Below are 23342 nucleotides of genomic sequence, written 5' to 3'. Positions count from 1 at the left end.
ATATTTTACTCGCACCTCAGGTGGCATCAAAATGAATAAAAATCAGATGTTTCCTTCATTCAGTCAAAAAATATTTGCTTAATTCAACGCTGTAGAATCACAACTTTTTGTGTGCCATCTTGTGTTTTGTCTTTGCGAGTACATTACATTGCTGGATGGCGTCAACACACTTCTAAGCGGTCTTGATGTAAACCACAACACCAGCAGCAGCAGCAACAACAACAAAACAGTGTAGGAATGAGTTGCTTGTGTATGCTGACAATGTTGGTGCAATTCAATTTCCTACCAGATCATGAGAGATGCCTCGAAGAAATAGCGGGAGCAGTGGAGGCTGTTCTGACCGGAGAGGAGCTGTGGATGAGAAATCAGGGTTTGAGATGGATTCCTCTGAGAGTGGGATGGAAAAAATAGAGAAATGAAGTATGACAGGGGGAGGGAAGATAAAGAGAATGAGCAGAGGAATATAGAGTGAGAAGAGAGGAGAAATGAGGAGGGGCTGAACAGAAAGAGAGATGATGCAGAGCTGAGAGAGGGAAGGACAGAGACAGAGAAAGGGGAAATGAAATGAGCCAATGAAAATAAAAAAGGTGAAAAGGCTGCTGTGTCTCTGCAGTGACGATAAAAGAGGCAGATTGAAGGTGTGTGCGTTTGCGTGTGTGAGTGTGTGCGTGTATTTGCACGTGAAGGTGCAAGGTTAAAAGGGTGGCAGAACCGCCTCAAAATTGTTATTTTGCTTCATCTTCGGGTAAATGGGAAATACTTGTCAGTAATAACCCGGCATGGTATGTGAGCGTGTGTGTCAGAGAGAGTGTGAGTGAGAGGGGAAATAATGGGAAATGCTTGTCAGTGATGGCTCTGCATTAGGGGTGTTAGGTCTCCATGGATTGAAAAGGAGGCCCAAATGACAAAATAGCAGCGAGGGGTTTAACCCCATCACTGCTGGTCTACAACAAAGACTCAGCAGCATGAGGCTTCACATTCACACGAAACAGATACACTTTAAGCTTTTTTGAATTCTGAGTGTGATCTGACTTCGTCCTGATAAACCCCCCACCTTATCTGTGCTATTGGATGGATTGCCATGAAATCTGGTGTGTGCATTTCATCAGGCGCCATCATTAAGTCATGACCAAATAACGTCCAAATATCTTCCAAAATAGAAATAAATTCCAGTCAGCCTCAGATGGACTTTGTGTTTAGTGCTAATGATAAGTGTTGGCATCCTAACATGTTAAACTCCTGTTAATAAACACAGCTGTTAAAAGCATGCGAGCATGTTAACACACAGGTGATTCTCATATTTGTACTGGTTTCACATTTCACTGTGGTACTGTTTTGTATTTCAAGACATTTGTTCTCACATTTGTCCGCAGTCACTATCTTGTCACTGATTGCATTTGGAAGCCCACTGGGTAGTGTTTCATGAACTGATGTCTTAGCGGTAATTTAATATTTGCTGTTCTTTTACTTTAAATCTTCAACCTTTTACAGCTATTGTTCACCAGTTGTCTATTTATATTTTGTTTATTGTCTTCTCAATTGCTGTTTTTTTCCCTAAATGAATATTAAGCACTTTGGAAACCTGGTTTTTGAAAAATGCTATACGAATAAAGTTATAATAATAATAATAATAATAATAATAATAATAATAATAATAATAATAATAATAATATGATTTATCTAACAGGAAATAGTATAATTAGTCTGTAAAAGAGCTGAATAATATTTTTTCTTACTAAATGCGCATCTGTCAGTTGTGATCATTACTGATTGCTCAAGCTTGAGATCTGCTAATCCTGACTTGACACCAGCTCTGAGTCTCGTAATAGAAAAGTTATAGAATTTAACTAATTCATTCATTGAAGCTAACAGCAGTTTAAAACCCCATAGCTCTTTGATTTAGTCAGTTACCACGTTTCACATTTGAGAAACCAAATATTTATACACTGGCTGCTTTCCTGCGGGATTGAACTCTTCTAACTATATTTACATATGTATTGCAAAATAAACTCTTTTTTCAGTGTTTTTAGTCCATTTTACACAATTTCCTAGTATGCATACAGTAAATAAAACCAAAAGAAAATGGCAATAAAATACAGTGAATAAGATCACTTATCACTATGACTTGTCTGTAAACATGAGGACAGGGGACAGAATGAGCGGATAAATAACGACGCAGAGAGAGCAGGTTCAGCATTGATGTTTTACTAGAAAAAGAAACCAAATGGAAAGACAGAAACAAAGGAAGAAAGAGACCGTGGTAAAGCCAGAGTGTTGACAGCCCAACAGTCAGCTTTCTGCTGTCTATGCATGAAATCTAATGTGCTGGAGGTGGCAAAGAAATAAACACAACAGTATCACATATAGTTCGACAGCCTGGGGTGTCTGGTGTGCTGATAGCTAGATCAGTGTTAACTGTCTCTTTGCAGATGCAACCACTGTAGAAACCCGCTGCGTCTCCCATGCTGGATTGCTGCAGTACTGCTGCACTGATCCCCCGGGCTGAGAGGAAGTGGTTGGAAACTTGTTTGCCTCAGCCATAAAGAGGGCTGTTGTCCGAGATACTTGTTATAAGATATCTTTTATAATTTATGCTTTTCAAGTTGAGTTTGATTTGAATACATTTGATGAGGGAATGATGCATGATGAGGTATGCGTGTGAGTTTTACAAAGAGATGGAAGTTCCACTGTGTGTGTGTGTGTTTACGTAATATAAACAGTTACAAAAATGTATGAGATGCTCAGAGCATAGGGCCAGAAACAAACCCAGATTGTCAATAGGTGTCACAATTTCTCAATTTATCTCTATGCCATTATTTTGCAGAGTATCAGGGGATAAAATAAAGTCATTTGTCATTGTTGAGATGAACTTTTACAGAGAATTCTGTCTAACAGTGGGGCAGGAGGAGAGATGAAATCATAAAGTGGAGCGAAGGGGAAGACAAAACAAGAGGAGGAACAAGAAAGAGAAGGCAAGTGAAAAAGTAGAATGAAAGATAAAGAGGAAAAGAGCTGAGCAGGACAGAAAACAGTAAGTCATTCCCATTTTACTGTATTATGACAATCTCCATGTAAGCATCCCCACCATGCTGATTTGTATTAGCTTATAGTGAAGTAAAACTGCTTTAATGTAAATCCACAAAAATATATTTTGTTCTTTTCCTTCAATTGTTCCTCAAATAATAATGAGATACATATATTCCTCTCCCCAAGGCTGACAGTAAGTGAATGTGCCAAAACAGGCTGCTATATGGTATATAACAGATTTTTACAGATTTTTTTTTTAAAAAATAGATTTCATAGGGCTTGATCACCTGCCTTGCCTATCATGATGGATCCAATCTTGTCCCCAAAAAGCGCAAACCCTGCTCAGTTTTTACTGGATTTCAATCTGTAGCTGACTCACATCTGGTGAGAAGACAAATAGCTAAAAGCACTGAGGTCATGTGAAATGTAACACAAATGCTACACTCTCCAAATGTCAGACAGCATTGTTTCTCGACAGTAGAGCAGTCACAGCGGCCTATCCTCTGTAGAGGCCTGTGTACTCATTATATGGGCTTCAGTGTTGAATACTGGCATCTGTGTGCTGTTTCAGGGGTCTCTGCAGCCCACCAGCTGAACATGTTGGAGTAAAAACAGTGCTGGACAATGAAAAACAGTGAATAACTACTCATGAAGCAGACAGACAGGCAGAAACAAAATCACCCGAACATCTCATGGTGCTGGAGTGATCACTCGGAGCCGACCCTGTGTGTGCAACAACGTGTGTGAGCGTGTTTCTACGTGTGTGTCCATGTGAGTGCCAGATGGACATTCAGTGTTGAGTAGGACACACAAAGACTATGACATATATTAATATTCTCAAGTTATCAAAAAACAGCCATATAACAGAATGTATGCCATGGCCTCTGACAATCTGTGATCAATGTTTTCTATAGCTCTCTATAGACGTATAGATATATATTTATTTGTATTATATATAATATGTAGATTTATAAAAAAAGATTTGATCTTAATTACAAGTAGTGGCATTTTCTTTTATATTCATTATTGCAATGAATTGTTATCTAAGATGATTAAAAAAGACAAGTGAGTTCTGTTTTGCTACGCAGTTATTTACAACTATTTTAAAAAGCAAGCTTTCTGATACGGTACTTGTCCCCGGCCACTGGGAAAGACTGATGATCTCAAATGATGACCAAACTGCCCATTAGGAGTCATTACTTTTAGAGAAATTGAAAACTGCATCTACATGTCTTTATAGTTTGAGTCAAATGAAGCACAGACAGCATAGACCAGTGGTTCTCAACCTTATTATGGCCCTTGAAACAAATGGTTTACTGCTCGAGTCACCTCACTGTTGGGGAATGTGCAAAGACTAATGAACTTTTACTTGTCTTTTCATTTTCTTGGTTATTTGGATTAATTATTCAAGAGGACATAGAGGCTGAATTTGTTTGATCCCAAATGCCATAAACATCATATTTATTCCCACTGCCTCCATCATTCATTTTGCAAACTTCTATAAGGTCCCAGTGTTCAGGTTGAGAAGCACGTTGTTTGGTAGCCGTGTGAGATCAGCTCGTGTATTTTTTATTTTTTCTCTCCATCACTCAATATACAGTTTAAACCTCACCTTTGCCACTCAGCAAAAATATGATCATCAATTTGCTATTTAGCATTTCTACTGTCATGGTGATGTTGTCGATGAAGGACTTTGTTAACTACTATGGTTTATTCTTTTCTTTTACAAACCCCTGTGGATTCTGTAGCCGAGATCAGCCACACGTTATGAGTTTGGAGGTTACTTCTGTTCTATAATGGCTGATTGTCTCACTCTCTTTTTTGGGAGGTGAGAAATCATTCTATATGTGTACTAAGAAAGCATTTTCATTCGGTTTGAACAGTCCATGGTAAAGTAGCAGGTTTGCACAGTCCGAACGTTCAAGATTACAGTTTTCTGGTCTTCTAAGGGTGAAAATACCTGGCACTCAGTCTTTGCAGGCAAGTTAAGATGATGATGACCATGATGATGATGATGATGATGAAAACTATGTTTGTAGTCTTAGTAAGGCGTTATCAAGGGGCGTGGCTTGCTTGCCAACACTGTCCGTGACAATGAGAGCAGGAACAGAATTGTTTGGTTGTCTTTCTCTTTTTTCTTTACTGTCAGCCATGATCATCACCGCTATCACTATCATCATCACGATCAGTTTCGTGGTCATGTTCACAGCTCATAGCTCAAGTCTGTGCTGGCTTTCCTGTTGGTTTTGTCGATATCAGGATGGTATCCTCCCAGAAAACAAACAAAAACAAACAAACAAACAAACAAAAAACCCAATAAAATTAATGCTGCAGGCAAGTGTGATAGTCAGAGTTGTCTTATGTTTTTTTTTTCTCCACTGTTCACTCCACAGTTGTACTTCACTTGCCTCTTGTATAATAAGTCAATGGCAGCAGGATGGTGAGATGATGATGTGTCTGTGTTTTCAAGTGTGTAAAAATGTTTGTTCAGTGTCTCTGTATCTGAGTATTTGTTTTGCATTTGAGTATCTGTAATCATATGCATTTGTGTGTGTGTGTGTTGTGCATGAAAATGGTACGTATGTGACTGTATGTAAGCACGTGTGTGTGTATGTGTGGGTGTGTGTGTGTGTGTGTGCGCGCATGTGTGTGTTTGTCAAAGTCTGAATGTTTGTATTTGTGTGTTGTTAAGGCACAGCAGGTGTTTTTGGTTTTCAGGGCAGTCCGGAGGAGACCACTGCAAGGCCGGGGTGTCGGAGGGAGGCGTGGCCAGCATGCACGGCTTTGGGGCAGTCTGGCGTCAAGACGCGGCCATTCTCCCCCACACTTCCTGTGATGGACAGACGGGCCTTGTTCCGCATGGCTTCAGAAAAAGACAGCTAATGAAAGAGGAGATAAAGGGAAGGATGGAGAAGAGGGTGGAGACGGCAGAGTAGAAATTTTTGTTGTTGAACAAAAATAATCTCATGAGCATAGTAACTGCAAAACAAATGCAACCACTTCCACAAATACAGACATTTCTACATTTCTATACAAACACATGCGCAAAAAATGCTCATACATGCATGTGCCTGTACAAACAGTTTGAGAGGTCTGAGGGTGCAATAACACATATCGGTGAAACAATACTGTGGAATATTTGCTTTTTGCATTTTCATCTATTTTTATTGTCTCACATTATAAACAAACTTATGCTGGCCCTTAAAACCCAACACACTCCAACTGAAGATACTACAAGGGTTTCTAATATATTTATTGTCAAATTGTGGAAGCCGTTTTCTTAATTTGTTGCTGTTATAGGTTTTCTATTAAGCTGCATTGCGTGTTGAGGTCTCAGGGGCCACTGTGCAAACTGATGCTGAAACAATAAGTCAGATAGCCTATTAGTCAACATCAGATTATTTCATAACAGTTTTGATAATCGGTTGTTTGTCGGTTGTTGTGAAATGTATGAATTAGCTGCTTCTATGATGTCGTTCACAATTTTCTGACATTTAATTAATTAAACATCCAATTTAGAAATTAAAGATTAATGTTGAAAAACTGAATTAGTTGCAGTCCTAAAGACAACTGTGTTTTGTTAGTAAAAGTCATGGACAGTAAACCACTACTGTTGAAGAATTTTAACATTTAACTGTATGCTTAATTGCTGAACATCATATTTGAATGGCATTTTTCTCTCTGTTCAAACCAGATAGACTACAGTTAGAAATGCCCAAGACTTCCTTTGATTTACTTCAGACATGGTGTGAATGCACCCAAAACTACTCAGTCAGATCTCACTAAAAGGCAACCACACTGTTCAAATGCTACGGTAACACAGTATTACTAAAGGCAAAAGTAAACGTAAAAGCAGGCAACAACCAACAAACATGTACATAGTAGACGAGGATTTGGGTTGTAGACATCTGCATTTCATAGGTGACCATGCATTTTAGGGTTTGGGTTTCTATAATCTGAGAAATTCAGGTGAGGATTTGAAAGGATAGGATTTGAAGGGTGAGGACTCTAAAAAGACAAAAGGAAAACATGAAGGAGTGATTTTTCTTTCAAGGTTTCAGATTTATAGAGAGGGAGTGACTGACTATACTGCTCAGAGTAGGGTGACACTTCACACAGACAGGCTACTCTATGATGTTTCACTGAAGTGTTTGTTGCTGCTGTGGGATTAAAAATAAAAATCGCTGAACTCATTTTTTGAGAACACGTAATGAGTTAACTGGGTGTTGCTGGTGCTGTGACTGGTACATTTCTTAAAATGCCTTTGCTACTAACTGAAATTTTCCACAAACATTATTGGCAATCCAGAGAGAATAACCTCTGCAAAGGATGCTCTGACAGTAAACAGTTCATGGTTTGTCCTCGATTTCAGAAACAACATGAAAACATTAAAGGAATTTGATGTTTCGTGTATAAGCTGATGTCCTTTATACTGTATAGTAGAGAAAAGCACTTTTGGATGCCTGAATTAGAGGACAGTATCTGAAACCAGGCAGTAGCACAGCAATTACAAACAACCAGTACAGTACAGTATTTGGTATAACAAAGGCAAAACCTGGACAGAAGTTTACCCCTATCCTCTGTTAATGAGTGCTGTCATGCTGATGTACAGCTCACTTAAAAACTAAAGAGAAAACACAGAATAGACTACGCTAAAGGAACCGCAGCTTTATCTTTGCCCTGATAATAGCCAATATTTTGTGAACTGCATTTAGCTGTCTTCATGTTTGCATCCTGGGTATCGATCCTGCTAATTATTTCAAGGTGATGATCATCAAGTAACCCCCTATAATGCCTCGGAAAGGTCCGTTAAGCAGATCATCAAATTGAAGTCCAAGTGTTTTCTTTCGCTCCAGTTAATTGCTCTCTGAAATCAATAAATGTGAATCATGTTTTAACAACAGCATCACTAAGTAGCTGCTCTATATGAAGTGTTTGCTTCATAAATTATTCCTCTGCATTAACACTAAGTAGCTGGGCTGTTTTGAAGTTATCAGGCCTGGAATAAGTTAGAGTGCCTGTTTGGACCGTTCACAACAGGGGTGCACAACTCCAATTTATGGATGACAGTTTAACGGTACAGTATATGGAGAGGAAACAGAACCGGCTATTAGCCACCAAGAGCAAATTAATGTGCACAAAAGATTTTCATATCCTGGTTTGCCGTTGGTAAATCAATTCCACATGCATACACTCAATACTTTTAGTCCTGGTCTGCCCGATTTATAATTCAAATTACACCACTTAAATGCACATCTGTGAGTGTCTATCAGGAAATCAAAACGATCAAAATAAAACCACTACTAATGTTTTGATTAGCTGCTGTGTTGGCTATATTGGCTATATTAGCTATTAGCTATAGCAGGTGTAGAAGATTAGTAAACGTTTCCCTATAAAGGATTATGTTATTATAAATAGATAATGATTATGAGCATTTTAGACAAGAACTATTTGTGCATCATGAAGGCATTTTAAATTAACAAAAAAATGACTACCACTGCAGGTTGATTAATATCCATGAGCAAAAATTAAAAGCAATTAGAAACTGCTGCGGGCTAAAAAACTCACTCTGATATTTCATGTGTTCCCTTAAAAGACTGGACATTGCTGATCATAAGTAGTATGTGAATGAAGAAGATTAAATCAGTATTTCAGGGGGATGTTTGAAACTTTGTTCAAATCATCAAAAGCTTCATTCTCACTCTAATTAGTTCATGTACATTCATGGCCCAGCTCTCAAAATACTTCTCCCAGAGGTCTTTCTGACATTGCAGAGGTGCTCAAGAAGTTACTGGTCTAGTTATGAAAATTATGATGGTCCACTGGCATCAAAACAACTTAAAAGTCTTTTTTATTCCTGCGATATCCATCACATTATGACTGCAAAAGTTTTAGTCAGACCCAAATTAGTGATAACTGGTGTCCACACATTAGCTAATTAATTTGTAGCTCGAAGCAGTCACAGATTTTAATGAGGAACAGTACAGTTTTTGCTCTCAGGATAGTAAAATACCAAGACTACTGCTAGAACCTTAAAATAGTTTAGCAAAGATAACATTAGCGGGAAATCTTAACAAACAAGTTTCAGGTATTAGTCTCAATAAACTTGAAATTTTTAGATTTAATGATGACTATGCTGACCTGGAAGTCAGTCTAGGTTCATTGATGTTTTTCAACATCAATGAAAACTGGACAAAAATTTCTGTGCAACATTAGAGCTGAAAAGATTAGTCAATTAATTAATCAGCCCATTAGTAGTTAAGTAATCAAAACATATTTTGGTAGTTATTTAACTGTTAAAGTAATTATTTCATGTGTGGCTAGCATGTGTTTCTTTGACTGGTGTGAAAGCATGCTGAATATTTTGGGCTTTTGATTGCTGATTGAAGGCAAACAATAGTTAATGGTGAAAATAATTATTAGTGATGAAAATAATTGTTAGTAGCAGCCTTTCGCAGTATATAAAAATGTATTTAATACAACTTTAGCCCCTGAGGATGGAGTTGTGCATCCCTGCTCCATCTTTATTTTGTTGGCTGTGAGCTAAAATTACAATGCAGGTGCCTAGTCAAGTCATCAGCCAAGAGCATCACCATCAATGCCATCATCATCATCATCACCATAATCATCATCATCTGCAGCCAAAGACGATGGAACCAAATCTGTAGTCACACAAATCTAACCCCAATCTCGCCAGGGGCGAAGTGCTACAGAATAAAAAATACCATCCTGAACAAAATCCAAAACAAATTTAAACCCCAAAAATGTAAGAAAACATTTGGCCAATAAATAAAGAAAACAGCCAAAATAAGCTTTCAAGAAACATAAAAGGCTACATTGGTTCCACAATGCTTGACCGCATCCTCATCACCACATTAAGAACAACACAGTTGCATGGGGCTGCTGCATCAGCCTCTACACCGACAATACAATAATCTACAGCACCACCACCATGATCAACACCACCATTACCCCACCTATATGGGAGCCTCTAAATCCTACCCCTATATCTTGACCCCCTCGGAGCCGTACACGTTGTACCCCTCCCTATAAGTGGCTAGATTCTGGGTGCTGGGGGAGGGGCTGGGGCAGTGGGGGGGGCTAAGGTCCACCTTCATGCGCTTGGCTTCGGCCCTTGACTTGTAGCAGAACTCGACCAGGGCCACCAGCATGGCCAGGCCTAGGCCACCCACAAGGATGTAGAAGACCCCAGCCACGTTGGACAGGCTCAGAGCCTGGGATGACTTGTCCTGGAGAGAGGGAGTAAGATGGGGTATAGGGAAGAGTAAAGGACGACGAGAAGAAGGAATAGAAGTCGAGACCAGGGCAGAGTGTGAAGGTCAATGTGAGAAATGAAAACAGAGAGGGAATTAACAGAGTGGGATAATGATTGAGGGTTAAAAAAAAGTGCGATTACGTGAAGGAGAAAAGTCAGATGGGTGAAAGGTGGAGGGAAAATTTGAAAGATGGGGAAGAGGAAAATAACCAAGGTAAGGAGGCAGGAGAAGTCAGTGAAGGAGAAGAAAAGCAACACAGTAGGAGGTGAAAGATTGGGAAAGAGGTGGGAAAAGCAAATAGAAAACAGGATAGATGGGGTTAGACAGAGAAATGGAGAAAAAAAAACATCAAGTGACAATTTCTGATATTGCAAATGTACTATTCTATAGTACTGAAATGATTACAATATAGTACAATTACATTCTACCTCTACAACTACAATACTACTATCACCACAACAGCGACTACATACAGTACTTCACATCTGTTACAGTCAATACATCTACAGTCTACATGTCTACAACTGTAACATACAGTGATATCAAAGCATCTTGAATCAAAATCTAATTTAAATCAAAAAGAGAAAAAAAAATCACAGAGCAGGCTGTAATCTGAGCTGTGATGACATTTCACTGGAAATTTAAGGCTCTAGCAGTCTAAATATCTACAGTAGAGCAGCTCCAATGTTCTGCATGGTACAAATTGTCTGTATTATTACAGGAACAAGCGTTTTACTGTGCTAAGATTTAGGGTGGGCTGCAACTAATAAACAAATGTGGTAACACTTTATCTAACAGATCCATAGTTTTCTAAAAATCTCATTTGGTTCTAAATAGGGAAAATTAAGCAGTGGAGTGAGCTGTGTGAAAATGCACCTGTAAAATAAAGTGTTACCACATGTTACTCTAAGGTATTGGAACAAATAGATAAACTCTGAATAAATCTTAAACATAAATCTTAAAGCCAGCAGTTGCTAACAAGTTCCTAAAGCTAAAACAATAGTGGTTGTCTCTTCTGGTGGATGATTTTCAGGCTATCAAAAATGGGCTTGTGTATGAGCTTAAAACAAAAAACATGAAAGTGAAAATCAACTGATGATTATCAAAAGTTTCATTATATTTCTAGGGTAACTGTAATGGAAATGAGATTGCCACAGATTGCTACAGAAACTGAACATATATTTATGTCAATCTGATGCATATTCAGATAAATGTGGTCCGTCATTAAAATAGAAGGAAAAGTGTATGAGGAAAATCAGTAAATGGACAGTTTAGTCTACTGAGGATATTTAAGGTATGTTTCAGGCTAATTGAGAATATTTCTATTGGTTAAACAGTAGTTGCAGTAATCTGGAGCGTATTCAGGATGAGAGTTTCAGGCTAGCGTTTTGTGGGCCGCAGCAGCGTGAGACTGACCTTACTTCCAGAGTCCTTGGGTCCACACTCTCCCTTGTCATACCACCATTTGTTTTTCAGTTTGTCTAAGACGCCTGCTTCGCTCAGTTTCAAAACTGCAAGGTTTACCGGGGTTCTTCGCGTGTAAAAATAACATAAATAACATCATAGGTCATGTTATTTTATGTTATTAGGGTATTTCACATTTGCATTGCACAGCTCAGTCACATAGAAAGGTACTTTTGTTTAGATCAAGTGACCTAGCATGGATCCCACTGAGTACATGTGTGTACGCTCGTTGAGGAGGGGCTGGGGGGAGCGAGGAGCTATAGCGAGCTACAGACATATGAGTGGGACCCACCTTTGTCACTTCAGGTAACACATCCATGCTGCCCCAGCTGGTCCTTCACCGAATACTGAAGAGACAAGTACTGCTAAGCCAGGACTATTGGTGTCAGACTAGCCCTGTGCTACGACTGGGAGAGTAAGCTACAGTGACGCTGTCTACAGTGAGGATTTCATAAACTCTCCGGACTTTAAAGGTCAGAGGACACTCCTGTCTTGTTACATTGTATGATGATTTCTTCGTAAACTCAGATTGCATGCTTCCCTAATATTTTCACATGAAGGCAACTTGCAGGTTGGACATCAAGTTGCTCAGTCCACTGAAATATCTTGGCAACTTCTAAATGGGCTGGCATTGCATTTTGTATAGACATTCATGGTAAAAGGACAAAGGACGAATCCTTGTAACTCTGGCAATCCTATGACTTTTCACTTTGTTTCACCAGCAGGTCAAAGCTTTCACTGATCCAGTAAAGTACCTGTGCGTCTCCGGGATGGATAGGCACAACACTTTGTGCATACATTCATGTTTCCCTGATGATCCGTGATCTAAGTCACTTTGATGAGCCCCTCATAATTCCTTTGGAGACAACGTATTGGTTGACATTTCATTTTTTCTAACTTCTAGTAAGGCATAAAAATTCAGCTGTGTCTACTGACTACTGACACATTGATCTGAATGCTGTGTTCTAATTTTTATAGCTACACTAATGGCGAGACCCAAGGCATTGCAAATCTTTTGGTGAGTCATCCCAATTATTGGTTGGTTGCCATGAAATCTGGATAAAATTTGCTAATGACATTCATGTTCCCCTAAAGATGAACTGTATTGCTTTTGGAGCTCTCTTGACATTTCCTTTGTGATACCAAATTACAATGCAAAACTAATGACATTTCCATCAGCCTCAGCTGTTTTTTATGTTTAGTGCTAATCAGAAAATTTCCAGTGTCAGAGGTCCAGAAAAAGATATAAAGCAAATGATATTTAAGTTCTAAAAAGACAATTAAATTCCTCTATTTATGAGAGATGTGACTTAGTTATTGTGTAACTAATTCACTGAAGTTGTGCACAAAAGGAATGACAGCCCAGCAGAAAGACTGATCTGAGTATTAATTAGTAAGTTTGCTGTGCTATAAGTTGTTTTATATGTTTGTAAAATCAAATTACGGCATACAGAACGTACAGTAGAAACATACAGAAGAAAACAAGAATAATTTCAGGACCTAAAAATAACAAAAACAGAGTAGGAGACCTGAAGATGTTTGAATCTTTAACACAACAGAGTAAGCTGAACTCTCAATAAAACTGTTGAAATTTGATGAATGAAGGAGATGTGTAGGAAAATGTATCCTGTAATTGTTGCTGCTATCAATTATTCATCTTCCCCTGTGCCTCAAGTCAACCTGAGCCTAAAAGAATCTGAGAGCTACAATTACACTTGGGTCTTGTTTTCCATTAAATGTTTCAAAACCAGTTTCATCTGCCCTGTACTTAAGCAACATATTCTCAGCTGAATGACTGATAAGGTTCAGTTTGGTGTCTTTCTTGAAATTTGACTATCGCCAGAGTCCCTTCCTCTTCGCTCTTCTCTCCCCAGAGCTGCCACTAGGAGGTGAATATTCCTGTCTTGACAGTAATTGCTCTCTTCTTTTTTCTACCTATTCGAACCCTCTTCCCCTTACCTCATTTACCTTTCAGAGGGGCATCGCCAGATCAGTGTCTAAGCGGCTATCATTATGATGTGTGCTTGATTTATCACTCACCTGGAAAGGGAACATGCTTCTCTGTACAATACTTAAATGATTCATCATTAAATAACATAACACATTGATCTTTGTACAGCCAATTGATTCCTTTCAAAAGTAACTTGTCTAGTGTTTTCCTTTACCATAAATTTAAGATTCTCTTTTTCTTTATCTCAACAAGCTCAAGTGTTGCACCTTAGTCATTGGGTCTGAACCTTTTGTATAAAAAGGCCCACACCCCTGACAACAGATGCAACATTGTGCCATTTTTTGAACTGCAGGTTGTCTCATAAGACATTATGGTGTCACTTTTGCCCCCCCGTATGCTGCTTGACTTGACGCCAGGGCAGATGCATGTGTTACACTCCCAGGACGGGGGCCGTCGCCGGCTTCCTAGCCAGTGAGCGGCTCCCGTCTCCCTAGTGGTGGGGTGGGCAGACAGAGAGGGCTAACCTTGGAATCCCCTCCCCCGCTGCCACATTCTCCTTTGTCATACCACCACTTGTTTTTCAATTTGTCCAACAGGCCCTGCTCGTTGAGCTTTAGAACGGCCAGGTTGACCGCGTTTCTTTAAGTAAAAAAGGAGGGACAGATAAGATAGTTTGGTCAGAGCAGAGGATGGAGGGACAGACAGACAAGATGGACATGGGCCACAACCAGGAGAAAGACGGGGAGGGAAACAAGGAGGAGAGGGAACAGGGGAGGACTTTGGGGACGGGATCAGAGGGGGTTGAAGGGACAAAGGTGGGTTATTGGTGGAGGATGCACCCCAGACAACGCTGTCTCTCATACTCTCTTTCTACTTCAGCCACTTATGTTTAACATTTTCAGTTTTTATGCAGAAAGTTTCACTTACAGTTCCACTGTATCTCTCCTGTGTTTTTTTTCCCCGTACCGAGCTCCTCTAACAGCGGATGCTCCACAATGAGTGTCAGATTGCTGGTATAACGTGTGTTTACCAGCTCTCTGCAGCCTGCTGATGGTGCTCTTGTACCCTCCTGCTGCTCCCCTACCTTCCTACTGCTTTGTGTGTGTGTGTGTGTGTGTGTATGTCCAATTTCCTACAGCACTCTTGCTCACACCCCTGAAGAGACTGACCTCCAAACAAAATTCAGGGACACAGGGCTAACTATCAAGCATTCATGCGGCGTGTGCACATGTAAGCTTTTTATAACTGGCAAAAGAAGAGCTGCAGTTCATTATTTTAGGATATTATCAAAACCAACTTGCTGATATGTGATAACGCTCTTGAAACTAGTAAATCACTTCACTGTCTGTTAATACATATGGTGATTTCTGTGAATTGGATTTCTATTTACAGTTTTAAAGGTTGCTGATAAGCTTCACATGATGCCCACATCTGCTCGGTTACTGTCAAATGAGATTTTTTACATTACAGTATACCTTTTGAACGGTATGCTGTTTAGAAGCCAACTCTCAGATCTCAAATGTTAGTGTTTCTCATTGGCACTTCAGTGCATCACTCAGAAGACGTCAAAGAGGCCACGATTTCAACTGCGTTATCATGCAGCAATAATACTGCTGTAACAGAAATGTAAAGAGAACAAAATGGATGATATGTCTAGAGAACTCTTCTAGACTGCCAGTGACTGCCTGAAAGGTATTATGCATTCAACCTCAGCTGTTCAAATTAAGTTTTAGAAACAGGTAGCAAGGGTCATAAAGTATATGCAACATTGGATTATGTCTAACTAAAACATTCAGAAACAATGCCTTTCACAAGACAGATAATCCAGCAACAGTTTGATGAGATACACAGGGACAAATATGGTACAGCAACCACTTTCAATTTCACTACTGCTTCAAATGCCTGCCTGCCATGTGGCCTGTTCCCTGACTGTGATGGCCACAAGAGTGTCTACAAAGCACAACGGAAGGAGCTGAATGAGTTTGTCAATTTATTCTTTGCATGTCCTTTATAAACTCATTTTTCCCCTGTCTCTCCTCCTTTGGCACATTTCTGATTTTTACAGAGACCTGCAGAGGACTTTCCTGTCATTCTTTTCTCCTTCCACTACCCTCTGCTGACCACTCTTTTGTTTGTGAAATGCTGTAATCAGTAGCGCTAATCTCTGCAGAAAGGGCACTGCAGTCACTGCCTGCTTGTTTGTTAGTCTGCCCCTTTGTCAGTACACCTGCGTATCTGGAAGTCCTATCTCATCTCAAAGTGTGTTGTTAAGAGCTTGCTTGTGACTGAAAAGCTGTTAGTTTGGCACAAGATGGGAAAGTAAGAGTATGGGCTTAATTCTCTGAATAAAGATAGTCAAGAGGATTTAGAGAGAGACACTGTTCTCTGGGGTGGTCTAATCTACAAGCCATGACTTATCTCATCAATGCACAAGGTATGAATGAAAACAGTTCAAACATATATTTGTCAGTTATGATAATAACAGTCACATATCGATAATCATAAGAAAAGTAGCTACACTTCAGAAAGCTTCCTAACATTCATTTTAATCATCAGGGTATTCATTCTTCTCATCAACATCGTTAAGTCAAATTAGAGCTGTGATTAGTGCACCGAGAGGAGAGGCAGGCTCACCTGACGTGCACACTCCGCGCCACATGTGTGCAACTGGTAGATCGGGTTTCCGCTGATTGGGAGAAGCCAGAGACAACCGTGGATAGTCCCAGGAATATGTTCTGGGGACGGGGGCTTAAAAAGGGACCGATCCACTCGCTGTCTGTCGCTTTTCCCTCATGAACAGAAAAACCTTTGTATAAATAACAAGGGATAAACTACAGTGACTGGGGTTTTGAGGGACTTGTTTGCACCACACACAGAGGAAAGTTATAGGACAGGATGTGAGGCTGATGTGTTTGTGTTTGCCTTTCATAAGGCAAACCTGAAATGCTGACAGAGCGAGAGATGGAGGGAGAGAAGAGAGAGCAAGTGGTCCAGCTTTGCTGAATTTAGTCAATTATTCTCCCCCAGCAGACAAGGTCTCTATACTGCTGTCACAGCCTCCTGGAAAAATAAGTCATTTGCATTGCTAACATACCTGAGTGAAACCTATTGGGACTGTTACTGTAGGCTCAAGTTAACCAGACAGATAAACAAGTGTCTGCAGAGGGAAAATCAAAACAAAAGGACCGACTTTAGAATCTCAGTCACTTCGGTCTCATTCATTTCCTCCAGCTTATGCACTCTTTATAAAGGGTTACACACACTGTTAAATAATTACTCCTTTGACTGGGAGATTTGGTGTTGTCCAATTACCAACCATCATTCTTTTTAAATGTAGTTTGAGTAGAACTGAAAGGCTGTTTTATTTTCATTTCATTTGTGACTCAGTGTCTTTATTGTGGGAGCCATTATTATGTTTAATTTCTAGTCCCCCCATTGGTCAAGCCCCTCTACTTCCTGTTTCTCACGTTTTGTCTCCTGCTCATCTATAAATTCCCCCTCGTGGCTCTGGATGCAGTGGCAGCAGCCTGAGGTTCTGCCCCTCCTCATGGTCATATTCAGTTAATAAATCTCTCCTATAATAATCACAGTCATCATCACCAACATGACACCTCTGAGGATGAAAAGGAACAAAGACACAAGATGAGAGACAAATGGACAGAGTTACCTGTAAGGTGGCCCTGTGGAGAAACAGAGAGATTGAAAGAGGAACAAAAGAGAGGACGTAGGCATGAAGGGATGGGGCAAATGACGGTGACACAGGACTTAGAAATGGAGATAACAAGTCCTAAACTAACAGACGAATGGCAAAAAAGTAAGGAAAAGTACAGCTGAGAGAGACAGACTGAAAAAAAAAGAGGTCAGAATGAGAAAGAAAAGCATGACGAAACATATAATCCTATATCGCTGCTGCTGGGCGAAAACCTATAGCTATGTCTTTACTTTTGGAGTTTATTATAATAAATGCATAAAGGCTACTGGTGCATTTAATATTTGGTATTTAACTTGTGAGAAACAATCAAAAAATGGTCAATTTAGACTCAATTCTTAAAATCTTATGGATGAGAAATTTTCACCGGACAGCAGTGACTGGTTAATCTCAGTGTAGTATAAAAGGCACAGCAGGGTAGGTGGAATATCGCAGCAATAGTACAGTATCAGCTTTGTTACTGTCTCCTATTGTTACACTATTCCACCCACCTTAACTGTGAGCCTTTCGGTGTGGCAATCCCATATCCTTTGGAGTCCAGGTTCCCCCCGACTTTCATGGTGTCACAAGGCTTGCGCTGCTCCGTGTATTCGTTCATGGTGGACTCAAGGAGGAAAGCGTATTTCCCTTTGGACTTGCGGACCCTTGCCACACCCTCCGCTGTTGTCTTGGTGAAGACAGTCGGTTCAGCAGACTTCATATATGACCACATCTTCTCATATACGGCTATTTTGGACCTCTGGGATGGAGAAGGAGAGAACGGAGGTTAATTAGGAATAAATGGCCATCATTTTTGCCAAGAAACTAGCCAGATTTTGTCACAGATGATAGTTTTAATAGTCAGTGAAGAAAAGACCAGCAGCCAAGGAGCTTACAAAACAGACTGGGAGAAAAATAACCATGGCACTCCTAAAATCTTTGACAGTGTGGATGGGTAAGGTCTCACATGCAAAGAACAAAAAGTGATATTTTAGGCTGTTTGTGCAATTTGACTGAACATCAGTTGCTAACAGCTTGCATTCAAGTGACCTGGTAAACAGGCAGCATTTCACAGCAGCAGCTCACTGAAAGTGTTACAAGGATGGAGATATTCTACATTCATAGAGTCATCCAATGTCATGAACAGATCAGAACCAACAATGAATTAATTCTGCTAACAAGTATTGGCCGTGTAACCAAGTATCCTATTCGTCTGTGCCACAGATCTTCAACTGTGATCCAAAAACTATTTAAAACACACCAGTGAGTCTGTTCAAGTCGGCTCACAGTAATTTTCCTTCATTGAACATGAACTAACTCACTCATTGTTGGCTTTTCAGTGGATTTATTGAAAGAAAATTACAGAACACCCATCTAAGAATGCTATTGTTAGCACAGCCCTGCTCTGTGTCTGTCTGCTACGTGGCCATTCACACCTCACTGATGCCCAAAGCGCTAGCAGCTTCTCCAACCACAGATTTGATTATTCAAATCAACATGCCATTCTTACTGAGACGATGAATCAGAGATGTAAATATGAAGGCTGAGGAGATGAAAACAATGCGCGCTATTCATTATGTTGACACAATGACACTCAATGCTGGTTATTGATTAGGCACAAGTGTTTCTTCCATGCTCCTACAAAAGGAACAACAGTAGGGTACTAAAATTGGACGTGTACAAATGTATTAGGATGATGCGTGATGCTTGTTTTTACCGTATTTCATTTATTGCTGCAGTTTCATATGAAGTACAACAAAGTGCTGAGACTCTTCACTCTTACAGTCCTTGAATGAAATTACACCACTGATGCTGGGCTTTGTCTTCTGTCTTCCATTTTCATTCTCTGACACATAATGACATTTATAGCCACATTTAAAACGTAACACTATGTCTCACTTGACAAGTCAGACATCACTCTTACTTTAAATGATTGGATTATGACTGGAATAGTGGCGTGCTGATCCAGTTGTGTGGTTATGAATTCAGTCACCTGGTGTAACGGGAGAGCCTTTCAGAGGACATCTGCTGGGCATTGTGCAATAGATTGTATTATATTGCGTATCTGCCTTGCATATGTGAGTTTTTGTGTGTGTTAGAGTGTGTACTTGCAGTTCTGCGCATCAGTCTATGTGGGTATTTTTTTGTTGTCTCATGTGTGTGGACTGTGTGTACTCAAGGGTGAAAATAACAAGCAGAGGAGTCAAACAGTCATCCTCTCTTTCTCTCCCCGTGCTAAAGTGTTATTCTGTCGCTCTGCAAGCCACTAGCCACGGCCTCGGCTACTGAAACCAGCACCCAGGGAAACGGTGAGTATGTGTATGTGAGTGTGTTACTCGCACCTATGGACACCTATCCCATAATAATGCCACTCACATTCAAAAGGACCAGCAGTCCCCTGTCCTCTCTCCAGTTTGTCCTTCTTTCTTTTTCAATATTTCTCAAACTCTATCATAGACAAAAAAGAAAAAAGAAAACTCCTCTCACGAGTCACTTCTCTACACCTGCTGCCTCATTCCTCAAATGAATTTATTTAATCTTTCAACCATTCATCAATGTTTCACTTATTTTCTGCATTTTTGTATTTGCTGATTTCTTTGTCTGGTCAAAAGTTGTACTGTGTGTGTATGCATTTGTATCTGTCCCTCTGTGTGTGTGTGTGTGTGTGTGTGTGTGTGTGTGTTGGCGAGAGCGAGGGACAGAGGCAGTGATGATGATGACTGCGTTTGGCCTTGGAGGGATGGATGCGTGGCAATACGGTGCCACTCTTTCCAGATTCTTTAACAATGAGTGAGGCTGTGAAGGGGGAAATGGATGCTGCCAGTCACCTTCAGGCATTCACATTATAGAAAACACTTGTAAATATACATACACACAAAAAAAACTGCTCTGCAAGAGAGGCCTTGCATGCACACACTCACATGCACATGTACACGTCTACACATGTGGCTGAATATGCATACATGCATGCTGACACACATGCAAAAATGTACATGTGTGTTCTCAAATAAACACACACGCACACACATACACACACACACAGATAATTAATGGTGCCGGCGAATCCCCCTCAGCTGTGGGAGAGTAAATTGCTTTTTCACCCTCCACAGATTTCAGCCCGCTCGTTATGTTGATGATGCCAGAGCCGCTCACAGAAGCACAAACTGTCTGCTACAATCCCACCCCCCTTCCCCAAATACACACACTGGTGCACACATCTTTACAACGTATAAATCGTAAATTGGTATATGTCTATATATACACACACACACAACCATACAATGTATGAGCTCACAAACAATTCTGAATATCCTCACAGAGCGTGACGAGGTGACAGAGCAGATTTGTTTTTTGTGCATGTGATGACATTGGTGTTCTGCCCATGTCTGCAGAAAAATTCTGTCTTCATCAGCACTGTGTGCATTTGTGTGTGTCTATGTATATGTTTGTGACTATTTGAGTAATTGCAGTCCACTTGGGTGAATAGGTCAGTGGGTGAAGCCACTACAGGTCTCCTCTGGGCCACTTCATTCAACTAATTTCCTGTTCACTATTTTAAGGTAGCGGTTCCCTGCAGTATATGCCCCCCTCCCAAACTCTGTCTGCCTCTTCTGTCCACCTAGTGCACCTTTATTTCTCCCTCTTTACTGTTTATTAGTATCATTATTAGTGCTTTTTTGACAGGGTAGGAAAGTAATTAAAAATTGTTCCATAGTGATCATTCTAAGAGACTATAAAAGCCCACCTTTTGTACTTTTTCTTTTTGTACTCAGCATGTTCCTCCAAAGTCTTGTTGTGTACTTTAATGTAACCATCAAGTTTTATAGAAAATTAGCTGAAAAGTTAAAGCCAGACATTTCAGCTTAGCGTCACTTCCACAATTCAAGATTAGGTGAAATCATCCATTTATTCCTCTCCCCGCACCTGGACTTTTGTAAATCGGTTTATGCTGTCATTAGTCACTTGTCCTTGTCCCACCTACAGTCACAGCAGATTTTACCTGCTTAGCTATAGTGTAGTTTCAATAATGCGGACAAAACCTACTTCCTATTTTTTTTCCTCCTCAAAATGAACATAAAAAACAATACTCAGTACCTCTTACAATAATATGGCTAAAGAAAAAAAGTCATAAGCGCACAAAATATGATTTTTTTTAACCTCTAACCTCTGTACTTCCACTGGACTCTTCCCACTCGCATGCTGTTTACTTCCCTATGATGTACTGCGAAACAAGTAAGCAATAATGCAGTAATGGAAGAAGAGGTTATAAACACTGCAAAGTATAGCAGAATGACATTTTTCACCTCCGAGGGATATCATCACATTTATACAATGGCCATTTACAAAGAAAAAATAAAGAAAACAAGAAATATGAGCATTGTCATCCATTCCTTAAAAGTGCCCTTTCACACAAAGTCTTGTTTTCAGTGTTTCTCACCAAACACGCTGTATGTATCTTTGAGCTCAAACAAAATGTGTTGAAAGCTCTTATGGAACCTTTACAAAGACTAATTTTCATGGATATTGAAAGCCTTTTATCACATCCATGTTTGATAGTTTCTATCTCATTGCTACAACAAGTGGAACAGTGAGAACCACTGATAGAAAACTGTGTTGCAGAGTACCTTTAAACATGTTCTGGGCTTATTTGTTACATCTGGTGTTCTAGATGTAAACTAGCTCAGTTTAAGCTTACATTTCTCTGTGAATTATCATGACCTGGTGCCTTTGTAAACAGGACATGTATGTATGAACACAGCTGGTTGTCGAGTGCTGGTGGAGTACTAACAGAGAGACCAGCTGGGTGAAAATAGTCCTCCTCCAGGTTGTGTAAGACTTTATGGCTTTTCTGCAGCCTGAGCTCAGCAGCAAATTAGCTACATAACAAAAGCCTGAAAACTCTAAAGGCATTAAGCATGTTGAGTCCATACCCTGAAGAACTCCTTAGTAGAGCCTGAGTCCAGTGTCCCGTAGGCTATCTCTGTCTGTTTGGCCAAGTCCTCTGCACTCTCTATGGGTGACACCATCCTCTCCACAGTGAGGAAAGCAGCCAGGTTGGCTGTGTAAGAAGAAATGATGATAAGGGTGAAGAACCACCACACACCTCCAACAATACGTCCAGACAGAGACCTGGAGAGAAGACAGATGGAAGCGAGGTAGGGAGGGAACAAGAAAGAGGGGAGTGAGGAGTAAGAGGTGAAAAGAGGTTTGGGAAAAAAGCAGAAGAGATGGCAAGATTAAGGAGATAAAGGAAAGGAATAACAGGAAAGCAACAGATGGACAAGTAGAATATGATGAAGGAAAAGATGAAGGTGGAGGTTGAAGAGATAAAAAGAAAATAAAAGAAATATGGGGAAGAAACAGAGAAGGAAATATAATTAAGGTTAGCTCCTCAGAGATATGCAAAACAACACACTGTAGTTTGTTTGTTTCCCCGACACCACTGCGTGCATGACTGTGTAAACGACAGTACCGCCAAAGTAACTGTCTTCAACCCTTGAACCAATTCAGCAGTAACAATAAGGCAACATTAAACTGACTGTAATCTGGGCGCTCCTCCATCCTCCGTCTCTCTCATCCTAATCTCTCTCTCTTTTCTCTTTCTCCGTGTTTACGCTCTTTATCTACCAATTGTGGGCAGAAGCATCAGAGTAAGTGGCAATTCATTTTGTCTGTGTGAACTTGTTTCCATTGAGTACAGGGGAGAAGAGCAAGCAAAAGTGAGCACATTAGAGAAAGAGGAGAGAAAGATGTGAGGAAGTAGTGAAATGTGAAGTTTTCTTTTCAGTGCTGGAGTCAATAAAAGACCTTGAAATTCTAATGGACACAAACAGCCGCATAAAAAAATCCACATTTTAGAAAGAGCGAGAAAGAAAATCAAGAAGGATGTTGGATAAGACACATGCTTTCAGTTTCTCCAAAAGAAGAAAAATAG

General features: G+C 40.0%; 1 protein-coding gene across 3 annotated transcripts in view; it reads right to left on the bottom strand.

Moving 5' to 3' along the window:
• Nucleotides 1–2197: 2197 nt before the first annotated feature.
• Nucleotides 2198–23342, bottom strand: part of gria4a (glutamate receptor, ionotropic, AMPA 4a) — a 93624-nt gene continuing 72479 nt past the window's right edge. Inside the window, exons 14-18 of one of the 3 annotated variants that reach the window (XM_046388821.1) lie at nt 22339–22537; nt 17920–18167; nt 14244–14358; nt 10140–10277; nt 2198–5906 (exon numbers count right to left, since the gene is read on the bottom strand). In XM_046388821.1, coding sequence (XP_046244777.1) covers nt 5742–5906; nt 10140–10277; nt 14244–14358; nt 17920–18167; nt 22339–22537 — 865 coding nt within the window. In that variant the 3' untranslated portion in view covers nt 2198–5741. Of the gene's footprint in view, nt 5907–10029; nt 10278–11720; nt 11836–14243; nt 14359–17919; nt 18168–22338; nt 22538–23342 lie in introns of all 3 variants that reach the window. The other 2 variants (XM_046388818.1, XM_046388819.1) reach the window with 2 other exon arrangements.

The sequence above is a fragment of the Scatophagus argus genome, chromosome 5 (genome assembly GCF_020382885.2).
Source record: "Scatophagus argus isolate fScaArg1 chromosome 5, fScaArg1.pri, whole genome shotgun sequence".
Lineage (NCBI taxonomy): Eukaryota > Metazoa > Chordata > Actinopteri > Scatophagidae > Scatophagus > Scatophagus argus.
This window is presented reverse-complemented; position numbering and strand designations above follow the sequence as displayed.